At 31.4% G+C, this 12,500-nt stretch overlaps 2 protein-coding genes across 4 annotated transcripts in view; one reads left to right on the top strand and one right to left on the bottom strand.

Annotated features, from left to right (window-relative positions):
* Positions 1 to 4,183, top strand: part of dpysl4 (dihydropyrimidinase like 4) — a 20,460-nt gene extending 16,277 nt beyond the window's left edge. For both annotated transcript variants that reach the window (XM_048171161.1, XM_048171162.1), the window contains 5 exons: positions 116 to 257; positions 360 to 530; positions 750 to 929; positions 1,073 to 1,244; positions 3,058 to 4,183. In XM_048171161.1, coding sequence (XP_048027118.1) covers positions 116 to 257; positions 360 to 530; positions 750 to 929; positions 1,073 to 1,244; positions 3,058 to 3,149 — 757 coding nt within the window. In that variant the 3' untranslated portion in view covers positions 3,150 to 4,183. The remainder of the gene's footprint in view (positions 1 to 115; positions 258 to 359; positions 531 to 749; positions 930 to 1,072; positions 1,245 to 3,057) is intronic.
* Positions 4,184 to 7,411: 3,228 nt separating this feature from the next.
* LOC125255019 (E3 ubiquitin-protein ligase TRIM39) overlaps positions 7,412 to 12,500 on the bottom strand; it is a 7,367-nt gene continuing 2,278 nt past the window's right edge. Inside the window, exons 3-6 of one of the 2 annotated variants that reach the window (XM_048169913.1) lie at positions 12,327 to 12,349; positions 11,937 to 12,055; positions 7,482 to 8,137; positions 7,412 to 7,443 (exon numbers count right to left, since the gene is read on the bottom strand). In XM_048169913.1, coding sequence (XP_048025870.1) covers positions 7,602 to 8,137; positions 11,937 to 12,055; positions 12,327 to 12,349 — 678 coding nt within the window. In that variant the 3' untranslated portion in view covers positions 7,412 to 7,443; positions 7,482 to 7,601. The remainder of the gene's footprint in view (positions 7,444 to 7,481; positions 8,138 to 11,936; positions 12,056 to 12,326; positions 12,350 to 12,500) is intronic. The other variant, XM_048169912.1, reaches the window with a different exon arrangement.

Below are 12,500 nucleotides of genomic sequence, written 5' to 3'. Positions count from 1 at the left end.
TCTTTTAGGTCAAGACACTAGTACTTTGTAGTTAAATATTTAAATACTTAAATTAAATACTTAAATACTGATTTTTTTTTTAAATTTGACAATTGCAATTTCTGAACTGTTTCAGTGGGGATCTTCAGGTCACAGGCAGTGCTCACTGCACCTTCACTACGGCACAGAAAGCTGTTGGAAAAGACGACTTCACCCTCATCCCAGAGGGGACCAACGGCATCGAGGAGCGTATGAGCATCGTCTGGGACAAAGCTGTGGTAGGTCTTCTTCATGTTTTAAATAATTAAAAAATAATACATTTAAAATTTAAATATATTCTATACTTCAACACTACAAACAATGATGTTTTTGTCACACAGGCCACAGGTAAAATGGACGAGAATGATTTTGTTGCAGTAACAAGCACAAACGCTGCAAAAATCTTCAACCTGTATCCTCGGAAAGGCCGGATCGCTGTTGGATCTGACGCCGACATTGTAATCTGGAACACCAAGGAGACGAAAACTTTCTCTGCCAAATCTCACAACCTGGTATGAAAATTGAAAAAGAAAACCCAGTTAACAATATTATTATTTATCCAACATAATTGTACTTTTTCAACTATTGATTTAGAGTGGGAATTATTTTACAGTTGAATTCTGTCTGAACTGAAGAGAATTCTGTTAAATCCTTGTAATGTTCTTTTTGGAATTTTGAGGACGTGAAATATAAACTCGTCTGTCCGTATTCTGAACTGTGTGTCACCGCAGACAGTGGAGGTGAATATCTTTGAGGGAATGGAGTGCCGAGGCTTTCCCGTAGTGGTCATCAGTCAGGGCAGGATCGTTCTCGAGGACGGGAAACTCAGTGTGACAGAAGGTTCAGGCCGTTTCATTGCTAGAAAAGCCTATCCCGACTATGTCTACAAGAGAATCAAGGCCAGAGGCAGGGTAAGAATGTCTGTGTGTGATTATGAATACTGACTCACTCATCCCAGGGGTCGAATAACAGATTTAACACCCTTACAGACTTTTAAAGTTTAAAAAGACTCACTTTAAGGGTGACTTTCACAATCAAATCTTTTGTTTTGCAGATGGCTGATGCCCGTGGTGTTCCGAGAGGAAACTATGATGGTCCTGTCCATGATGTCATCAGTATGACTAAATCTGTACCACCCACTCCCACCACTAGGGGGCCCTCATGTCCAGGAAAGACCCCACTGGGACCGGCCAGAAATTTGCACCAATCTGGATTCACTTTATCTGGTAAGCACATTTGTTATTGGTTATATTGATTATATAAATAATTTATTAACTTTTTATATTCTTTGTTTATAGTGTAGTATTAATAATATATATATATATATATATATATATATATATATATATATATATATATATATATATATATATATAATTATATTCATTACAGTATTAACTAATTGTACTACTGTTCAAAAGTATGTACAGAACCATTCAAAAGTTTTGGTTCAATTTTTTTTTTTACAATGATGCATTAAATTGATCAAGAGTGATATATAAAACAAAACAGTTATTTGAAATATTACTGTTTTTACTTTTTTCTAATAAATCCACTATAAAAACTATTTAGATTTCTTATGATCTCAGCTTAACTTTTTAATGTGAATTAATTTATATATATATATATATATATATATATATATATATATATATATATATATATATATATATATATATATATATATATATATATACACAGTACAGTCCAAAAGTTTGGAACCACTAAGATTTTTAATGTTTTTAAAAGAAGTTTCGTCTGCTCACCAAGGCTACATTTATTTAATTAAAAATACAATAAAAAACAGTAATATTGTGAAATATTATTACAATTTAAAATAACTGTTTTCTATTTGAATATATTTCACAAAGTAATTTATTCCTGTGATGGAAAGCTGAATTTTCAGCATCATTACTCCAGTCTTCAGTGTCACATGATCCTTCAGAAATCATTCTAATATGCTGATCTGCTGCTCAATAAACATTTAATGTGTACAATTGTACAAAATATTTGTGTACAATATTTTTTTTCAGGATTATTTGATGAATAGAAAGTTCAAAAGAACAGTGTTTATCTGAAATCTAATCTTTTGTAACATTATAAATGTCTTTACTGCCACTTTTGATTGATTTAATGCATCCTTGCTGAATAAAAGTATTCATTTCTTTAATTTCTTTTCAAAAAAATAAAAATAAAAATTCTTACTGACCCCAAACTTTTGAACGGTAGTGTATAATGCTACAGAAGCTTTGTGTTTCAGATAAATGCTGTTCTTTTGAACTTTCTATTCATCAAGGAATCCTGAAAAAAAAAGTACACAACTGTTTTCAACATTGAAAATAATCATAAATGTTTATTGAGCAGCAAATCAGCATATTAGAATGATTTCTGAAGGATCATGTGACACTGAAGACTGGAGTAATGATGCTGAAAATTCAGCTTTGCATCACAGGAATAAATTACTTTGTCAAATATATTTAATATATTTATATGTTTTTTTACTGTATTTTTAATTAAATAAATGTAGCCTTGGTGAGCAGACGAAACTTCTTTTAAAAACATTAAAAATCTTAGTGGTTCCAAACTTTTGGACTGTACTGTGTATATATATATATATATATATATATATAGATAGATAGATAGATAGATAGATAGATAGATAGATAGATAGATTACATCATCCACAATGCTTCATGAGTTGTTCATTTCCACATAAAAGATGTCAAGTTCACAGTCATTGTTCCTTTGCATTGCAATGTATTGTAATATAATGAATCATTTTGGACCTTGGTTTGGTTCATGGCGTTGAACTTTTTATTGAAGATTTTTTAAAAAGTCTTTATGAAGAAAAGAATGAAAAAATACTTCCAGAACAAACACTGCTGAAAAAAATCTGAGAATCTCTGTGACCTAAATCAAGTGGACATCATTTGGAGCTCATGCAGACATGCTTTCATTAGTCATATCTGTGCATTGGATCCAAACTAAAACAAATACAGCAATAAGTTTCAACCTTCTTTTTTTCTCTTTTTCTCAAAGGCACTCAAATGGATGACCACATCCCCCGGCGTACGGCACAGAGGATCGTAGCGCCTCCTGGAGGCCGTTCCAATATCACATCCCTCTCATGAACCTCATCCACCAGGGGATCCAACAGCAACAGTTCCGCCTCCTTTGGCTTCCAGTTTTATATTACCTGTATCATGCAAATACTTAATCCAATAATCCATACACTCGCCATGACCCAATAGGCTATGCAGCAACTCAATATAGCTTACCATGAATTCATATTCACTATGTAATCTGCCTCCTCCTCTGGTCAGACTCACTCATAATGTAGCATGCTCCTCGATCAGAGTCACCCAGAATCCATTCTGCTTTAGCGTAGCATTGATGGCGTAAACACGGCTAGTGATTGTTGTGTGTTTGTGAACCACTGAATGGATCTCATTCTAGTGCTGCCTTTGAACCAGTGCTTTCCTCCTGCGACGAGACGTTTAAAGGGCAAGTGTTTTCTGCACCAGTACTTGCAAAAATGACATACTTCACCTTTAAGAGGCTGTGCTCTGTCATTGTGCTTTAAAAAAAAAATCAAGGACTACCTACTGATGGTCTTAATGCTAAGATATTAAAAAAAGAAACCGTTATCGTTAGGTTTGTCGGTGTCGTATCTGAGAATAGAGCAAAAAATGGATTGTAGACTTCTGCTTGCCTTTACGATTTACAGTTAGTTTTGAAAAGTAAGGTGTCATCGAGCTGAGACTCATCACACGGATACAGCAATCAATGCATTTTTTGTATGTTTCTAAGACAACATTTGGTGCTCTCAATCTATAGATCAAACACATGCCAATGTGTTACTGTGAGGAACAGTCACTTTTTGAACCCAGATGAAAGTTTTTAATTCTTTTGAGTTTTATATTCCTCTAATACAACAGTCTTTTGTAGTCGTAACCAGTATTTACTGGGATTCTCCATGTTAGATGTACTGTAATATTGGTGAGATATTTCAGAGCTGAAGGTGAAGGTCAGTGAAGCTGAGAGAAAGTGATCAGTGGATTGTCTTTTCTACCTTCTTGTGTTCATTCTGTAAATATATATATTTTTTGTTTTTCATTTTTGTGCATGGTTTGCATGTCCTCAATAAAACAATGGCTATAGAAAATTGCATTTTGTGATCATTTCACAACAGTGCTTCTGTAATTTTGTTTCAAAGTATGGTTTAGTCATCATGGACACATTCCAGGTTTGGTCATTTTAATTCCATGTTTATATTAAGGTCAGCAAGATTTTTTTTTTTTTTTTTTTTTTTTAAATATTAATACTTTTATTCAGCAAGCAAAATGCATTAAATTGATCAAGTGACTAAAGATCTTTGTTAATATTTATAAATTCTTTGCAATCCCAAAAAGTGTAATATTTCACAATATTACTGTTTTTACTGTATTTTACGGTAAACTTTTATAAAAGTAAATGGTCAAAGTGAAAATTAGAGTTACTGTAAATTTGACCTTTCTGTGTTTTGAGTGTGGTAGACAAGAGACCATTAAAATGGGACCTATAATGCCTCCTTTCACAAGATGAAAAAAAAGTCACAGGTGTCCCCAGAATGTGTCTGTGAAGTTTCAGCTCAAAATACCCCATATATTATTAATTATAGCTTGTCAAATTTGCCCCTATTTGGGTGTGAGTAAAAACGTGCCGTTTTTGTGTGTCCCTTTAAATGCAAATGAGCTGCTGCTCCCGCCCGCTTTCCAGAAGAGGGCGGAGCTTTAACAGCTCGACAACAACAAAGCTGGAGAATCTCACGCAGCCAAAATGAGGATTGTCAGTAACGGCGTTCAGCCTTACATTGTTCAAACTGGAGTCGACACTGATGGAGAGACTCAGGAAGAAGTTACAACTTTTAGAATGAAACTGGATGTTTCTAAATATAAAGAAATGTCTAGATTTATGTAGTTGCTGTGGAGTTGATTCAACTCATCCACTAGCATGTGCCGTCATGTTAATCTTTTGTGCAAATCCAGCGTTGAATTGACTCGTTTGTGAAGCAGACCGGCATAAAATGACAGCATGATCACAACAACATTCTACTACAACTCTTCCTCTTCTCTAAAGCAGCCCAACATGACCTCACCCACTTTGCTGTATTGTAGTCCCTACCAGCCGTTAGTCCTTAAACAGAGATTTCTATAAAAGAAAATATCTCCTTTGCATTGAACTTTGAGCGTCGTAACTTTGCAGATGTTGTTTATGCTCAAACTGCAACATTACACACTAGCTAACGTTAAAAAAGTGAAATAACCACCTCTTTAAACTGCACAGTAAAGCAACAATCTAGTATTCCATTGCGAACTTGTTGCCATTGACGACCTCATACAGGATCACATGATTTCAGGCTGGATAATGAAACTTAAAACACCTGATTACAGTCACAAATGTTTGATTTCATTCGGCTTGTGTACACACTAGTAATGCTTAAAGGTACACTATGTAACGGCATTCTAGCGGTTAAAAACAAACAAACATGTATTTAGTGGTTTGACTCTTTTGCGGTTCTCCTTTCTGCATGCATGTCTCGCATCACTATATCAGCTCTAATAAAGTTTGCAAAGTCATGACACAAGACACAAGGTTAAAGACGCTTCTGCGTGCTAAAGCTCAGGCGAGGGGGAGCGAGTGTCTGCTTTCTCCAGAAACACGTGTTATCCGCTGGGGTTGATGAGGCTGGACAGGTGGAGATGTCATCAGAGCTTTATTGAGAGCGCTGTTAGCACAAAGACCACATGAACAACAAGCATTTGAGGCTTAAACTCTACGTTATATTTTCAGTTGCATCAACTGTAACAGTTTTGAATTTTCTCAAACTTTATACTAATTAGTAGTTTATACAGAAGATACACTACCATTCAAAAGGTTGGGGTCAGTACAAATTATTATTTTTTAAGAAATTAATACTTTTATTTAGCAAGGATGCATTAAAGTGATCAAAATTGTCAGTAAAGACTTTTACATTACAAAAAAAAAAAAAAAAAAAAAAAAAAAAAAAAATCAGCACAACTGTTTTCAACATTGATAATAATCATAAATGTTTCTTGAGCAGCAAATCAGCATATTAGAATGATTTCTGAAGGATCATGTGACACTGAAGACTGGAGTAATGATGCTGAACATTCAGTTTTTAATATCCCAGGAATAAAGTGAAATTGAAAGCATATTCAAATAGAAAACATTTATTTTAAATTGTAGTAAAGTTTCAAAATTAATGCATTTTTGATCAGCCTTACTGAGCATGAGATTCTTCTTTTAATAACATTTAAAAAGTTTGGCGGCGGTAAGATTTTTACAAAGGAATGTACTTTAAGCCAAAGTGACTTTCTTATAATGAAAAAAAAACAATTTAAATAACATTATTTAGTAATTTGATTAAAAAAAAACTATTGATCAATTTAATGCATCCTTGCTAAATAGTATCTATATACTATATATATATACACTACCGTTCAAAAGTTTGGGGTCAGTAAGATTTTATTAATGTTTTAAAAGAAGTATCTTCTGCTCACCAAGCCTGCATTTATTTGATTAAAAATACAAACAAAAACAGTTATATTCTGAAATATTATTCCAATTTAAAACAGCTGTTTTCCATGTCAATATACAGTAAAGTGTAATTTATTCCTGTGATCAAAGCTGAATTTTCAGCATCGTTACTCCAGTCTTCAGTGTCACATGATCCTTCAGAAATCATTCTAATATGATGATTTGATGCTCAAGAAACATTCATTATTATTATCAATGTTAAAAACAGTTTTTTTCAAAATTCTTCAATGAATAGAAAGTTCAAAAGAACAGCATTTATTTAAAATAGAATATTTTCTAACATTATAATTGTCTTTACTGTAACTTTTGATCAGTTTAACTCATCCTTGATGAATAAAAGCATTGATTCATTTTATTTCTATCCCCCAAAAATAAAAATAAAATTCTTACTGACCCCAAACTTTTGAAGGGTAGTGTTTAATGTTACAAAAGATTTAGATTTCAGACAAATGCTGTTCTTTTGAACTTTCTATTCATCATAGCATCATGAAATAAAAATGTAAATAACTGTTTTCAACATTGATAATAATCATAATTGTTTCTTGAGCATCAAATCATCATATTAGAATGATTTCTGAAGGATCATGTGACACTGAAGACTGGAGTAATGATGCTGAAAATTCAGCTTTGATCACAGGAATAAATTACACGTTACTGTATATTGAAATGGAAAACAGCTGTTTTAAATTGGAATAATATTTCACAATATTACTGTTTTTGTTTGTATTTTTAATCAAATAAATGCAGGCTTGGTGAGCAGAAGATACTTCTTTTAAAACATTAAAAAATCTTACTGACCCCAAACTTTTGAACGGTAGTGTGTATATATATATATATATATATATATATATATATATATATATATATATATATATATACACACACACACACACACACACACAAACACACACACTACCATTAAAAAAATCTTAAGTCTTTCTTGTGCTAGTTCAGTCCTTTGATCTAATGCTGAGATGCTTCAGTTACTCCGTGTACACAGACACCTTCTCTGCTAAAATATGCAGCGGTTGTCTTTTACATGTATTGGAGAAATACGGAAACATCTTTTCCGTAAACTTGTGCTTAAACTTGTATAGCAGCGAGTTGTCGCCGGCATCCGAGAACATCACTCTGCCGCCCTCCCAGTCGAGCTGAACTCGTATCTTCTGAGGTTTCTTCTTCAGTGTCAGAGGAGCGTTGGTGGCCGAACGCACGCGATACTCTCCTCCGTACAGGCAGATGATCCACATGCCGCGTTCGGGGCTCGGGGGAAACCACTCTTTCCGCTGGACGCTTTCTTTAACCACTCCCAGTGCCCATTCGCTGCAGTCTCCCACCTCCACGTCCCAGCTGTGGCGACCAGAGCTGAAACCCTCGGAGCCCAGGACACACTCGTAGAAGCAGAAGCGCTCGGGGTTGTCCGGGACCTGTTGGTCTTCTTCGCTGTAGCGGATGGTGGTGAGGTCATCAGACAGAGTGACGCAGACGTCTGCGGTGTTGGGATCAAGGATCACAGGAGCTGACGGTTTGAGAGGTATTCAGAGTTTGGTGATTAAACTAGATATTCATAAACAAAAATGTAATTTAGAAGCTATTTTCTGAGTTTGTGAAATAATCAGTAGGCTACTGGTTAAAACATAAAATCTCTGTCACATTTTTTAAGGGAGACTTTTATTTTATATTATAAATTACAGATTTATTCACTCTTTACACCTAAAGAATGTGTAAAGACTTAAGTCTGATGACTTCTTGTAGTTCTGTAACCAAGTTGATATGCTTGATATATATTTAAATATTTAACCAAATAAATTTGACTTTTATTTTGTATATTACAGATTTACCTGCCCTTAAAACAATTATTTTATTTTATTTTATATCATATCATAAATTACAGATTTATTCACTCTTTACACCTAAAGAAATGTGTAAAGACTTAAGTCCGATGACTTCTTGTAGTTCTGTAACCAAGTTGATATGCTTGATATATATTTAAATATTTAACCAAATAAATTTGACTTTTATTTTGTATATTGCAGATTTACCTGCCCCTAAAGAGTGAGTAAAGATCGTTCTGATGACTTCTTGTAGTTCTGTAACAGAAAGATCTATTTATCCAAATAAATGTGACTTTGTTCATTATTTTTATTTTGTTTTAATTTTTTTTATCGTAAATTACAGATTTACTCTTTACACCTAAAGAATGAGTAAAGACTTAAGTCTGATGACTTCTTGTAGTTCTGTAACCAAGTTGATATGCTTGTAATATCTAAATATTTAACCAAATAAATTGTACTTTTATTTTATTTTGTATCATATATTAGATTTACCTGCCCCTAAAGAGTGAGTAAAGATGTTCTGATGACTTCTTGTAGTTCTGTAACCATGTTCATATTGTAATAGATAAATATTTATCCAACGAAATTGGAATTATTTTATATCATATATTAGATTTACCTGTTAATTTTTATTTTTTAATCACAAATTACAGATTTACCTGCCCCTAAAGAGAGTAAATACTTTGTTACAGAACTACAAGAAGTCATAAGACAATGTTTCTATTGTAATAGCTAAATATTTAACCAAAGAAATTTGAATTATTTTATGTCATATATTAGATTTACCTGTTAATTTTTTATTTTTTAATCACAAATTACAGATTTACCTGCCCCTAAAGAGAGTAAATACTTTGTTACAGAACTACAAGAAGTCATCAGACAATGTTTATATTGCAATAGCTAAATATTTAACCAAAGAAATTTCACTTATTTTATATCATATATTAGATTTACCTGTTAATTTTTTACTTTTTAATCACAAATTACAGATTTACCTGCCCCTAAAGAGAGTAAATACTTTGTTACAGAACTACAAGTTATCAGACAATGTTTATATTGTAATAGCTAAATATTTAACCAAAGAAATTTGACTTATTTTATATCATATATTAGATTGACCTTTTAATTATTTTAAAAATAATATTTTATTATTTTTAAAAATAACTGCTCCCAAACCAGTGTGTAAAGACTGATGACTTCTTGTAGTTCTGTAACAAAGATTTCGAAAATGTACTGCTCCAGTTGATACGCTTGTAATATCTAAATATTTAACTGAAGAAACTAGACTTTTTTCTTTATTTTTATTTTTATTTAGTTTTTTAATCATATATTATAGATTTACCTTCCGCTAAAGTAAAGACTTTTCTGATGACATCTTGTAGTTCTGTAACCAAGTTGATATGTTTGTAATATCAAAATATTTAACCAAATAAATTTGCCTTTTATTTTATTTTGTATATTGCAGATTTACCTGCCCCTAAAGAGTGAGTAAAGATCGTTCTGATGACTTCTTGTAGTTCTGTAACAGAAAGATCTATTTATCCAAATAAATGTGACTTTGTTCATTATTTTTATTTTGTTTTATTTTTTTTTATCGTAAATTACAGAATTACTCTTTACACTTAAAGAATGAGTAAAGACTTAAGTCTGATGACTTCTTGTAGTTTTGTAACCAAGTTTATATGCTTGTAATATCTAAATATTTAACCAAATAAATTATACTTTTATTTAATTTCGTATCATATATTAGATTTACCTGCCCCTAAAGAGTGAGTAAAGATGTTCTGATAACTTCTTGTAGTTCTGTAACCATGTTCATATTGTAATAGCTAAATATTTATCCAACGAAATTGGAATTATTTTATATCATATATTAGATTCACCTGTTAATTTTTTATTTTTTAAATCACAAATTACAGATTTATCTGCCCCTAAAGAGAGTAAATACTTTGTTACAGAACTACAAGAAGTCATAAGACAATGTTTCTATTGTAATAGCTAAATATTTAACCAAAGAAATTTGAATTATTTTATGTCATATATTAGATTGACCTGCCCCTAAAGAGTGAGTAAAGACCATGACTTCTGATGACTTCTTGTAGTTCTGTAATGAAAAGATCTAAATACCAAAGACATTTTATTCTTTGGTATTTAGATTTTTGGTAATTAGATTTTTTTGGGTATTTATTTTTTATTTTATAATTTCATTATTTTTATTTTTATTATTTTATTTTCATCAATTACACATTTAGCCGCTCCCTAAACAGTGTGTAAAGACTGATTACTTCTTGTAGTTCTGTAACAGAAAGATCTACAGTAAATATTTAACCAAAGAAATTTGACTTTGATTTCATTATTTTTATTTTATTTTATATCATAAATTACAGATTTACCCACCCTAAAGAGTGAATAAAGATTTAAACAAGTCTGATGATTTCTTGTAGTTCTGTAACAAAGATTTCAAAAATGTACTGCTCCAGTTGATACGCTTGTAATATCTAAATATTTAACTGAAGAAACTAGACTTTTTTCTTTATTTTTATTTTGTTTTTTAATCATAAATTATAGATTTATCTTCTGCTAAAGAAAGTAAAGACTTTTCTGATGACTTCTTGTAGTTCTGTAACCATGTTCATATTGTAATAGCTAAATATTTAACCAAATAAATTTGACTTTTATTTTATTTTGTATCATATATTAGATTTACCTGCCCCTAAAGAGTGAGTAAAGATGTTCTGATGACTTCTTGTAGTTCTGTAACAGAAAGATCTAAATATTTATCCAAAGAAATTTGACTTTGAGTTAATTCTTTTTATTTTATTTTAGTTTTTATCACAAATTATAGATTTACCTGCCCCTAAAGAGAGTAAAGACTTTTCTGATGACTTCTTGTAGTTCTGTAACAGAAAGAGTTTCCGAAAAATGTACTGCTCCAGTTGATATGCTTGTAATATCTAAATATTTAGATCTAAATATTAGATATTTATCTAAATATTTAACCAAATAAATTTGACTTTTATTTTATTTTGTATCATATAATAGATTTACCTGCCCCTAAAGAGAGTAAAGACTTTTCTGATGACTTCTCGTAGTTCTGTAACAGAAAGATTTTCCGAAAAATTTACTGCTCCAGTTGATACGCTTGTAATATCTAAATATTTAGATATTTAGATCTAAATATTAGATATTTATCTAAATATTTAACTGAAGAAACTAGACTTTTGAGTTTTTTTCTTTATTTTTATTTTATTTTTTAATCATAAATTATAGATTTACCTTCCGCTAAAGAAAGTAAAGACTTTTCTGATGACATCTTGTAGTTCTGTAACCAAGTTGATATGCTTGTAATATCTAAATATTTAGATATTCATCTAAATATTTAACCAAAGAAACTAGGCTTTTGAGTTTTTTTGTTTGTTTGTTTGTTTGTTTGTTTTACTTTCCATGTTGTTAATTGTGAGAGATGTGCCTGTTTGCTCTTACTGTATGTGACAGCGGACTGCATCTTCTCCCACACTCTGAACTTGAGCGAGCCGATGTGTTTGGCCACATCAATCAAAGCTCCTGAGATATCTCCTGGATCCTGCACAGTGCAGTTCATCCTGTGACAGAAAGAGAGAGAAGCTTTATCAAAGTAACTGCAGAGGTTCATTTGAAATTGACAATGAGCCTCATTCAACAAACTCCAATTAATATTTAATGTTGATTTGCTCTTGTTTATTAAGCTGCTAAACTGATACTCTGTCTGGGCTAATTTTGCAATAATAATGAGCAGTAGAACTGTAGATTTATGCTGTGTAACAAAAATATAATATTATATTATATATATATATATATATATATATATATATATATATATATATTTACAATTACCGTTCTGATGCCTTCTTGTAATTCTGTAACAGAAAGATCAGTTTTTAGAAAATGTGCTTTTCCAGTTTTTCTTAAACAGATGCATGTTATATCTAACTTTTTAACAAAATACATATTTTGTTTCTTTTAATCAATACTATATAAAAGTAAATATTCTTGATATGTTTTCCCTAC

This window comes from Megalobrama amblycephala, linkage group LG20 (genome assembly GCF_018812025.1).
Source record: "Megalobrama amblycephala isolate DHTTF-2021 linkage group LG20, ASM1881202v1, whole genome shotgun sequence".
NCBI classification, from domain to species: Eukaryota; Metazoa; Chordata; class Actinopteri; order Cypriniformes; family Xenocyprididae; genus Megalobrama; species Megalobrama amblycephala.
The sequence above is the reverse complement of the archived record's forward strand: the minus strand, read 5'-3'. Positions and strand labels throughout refer to the sequence as shown.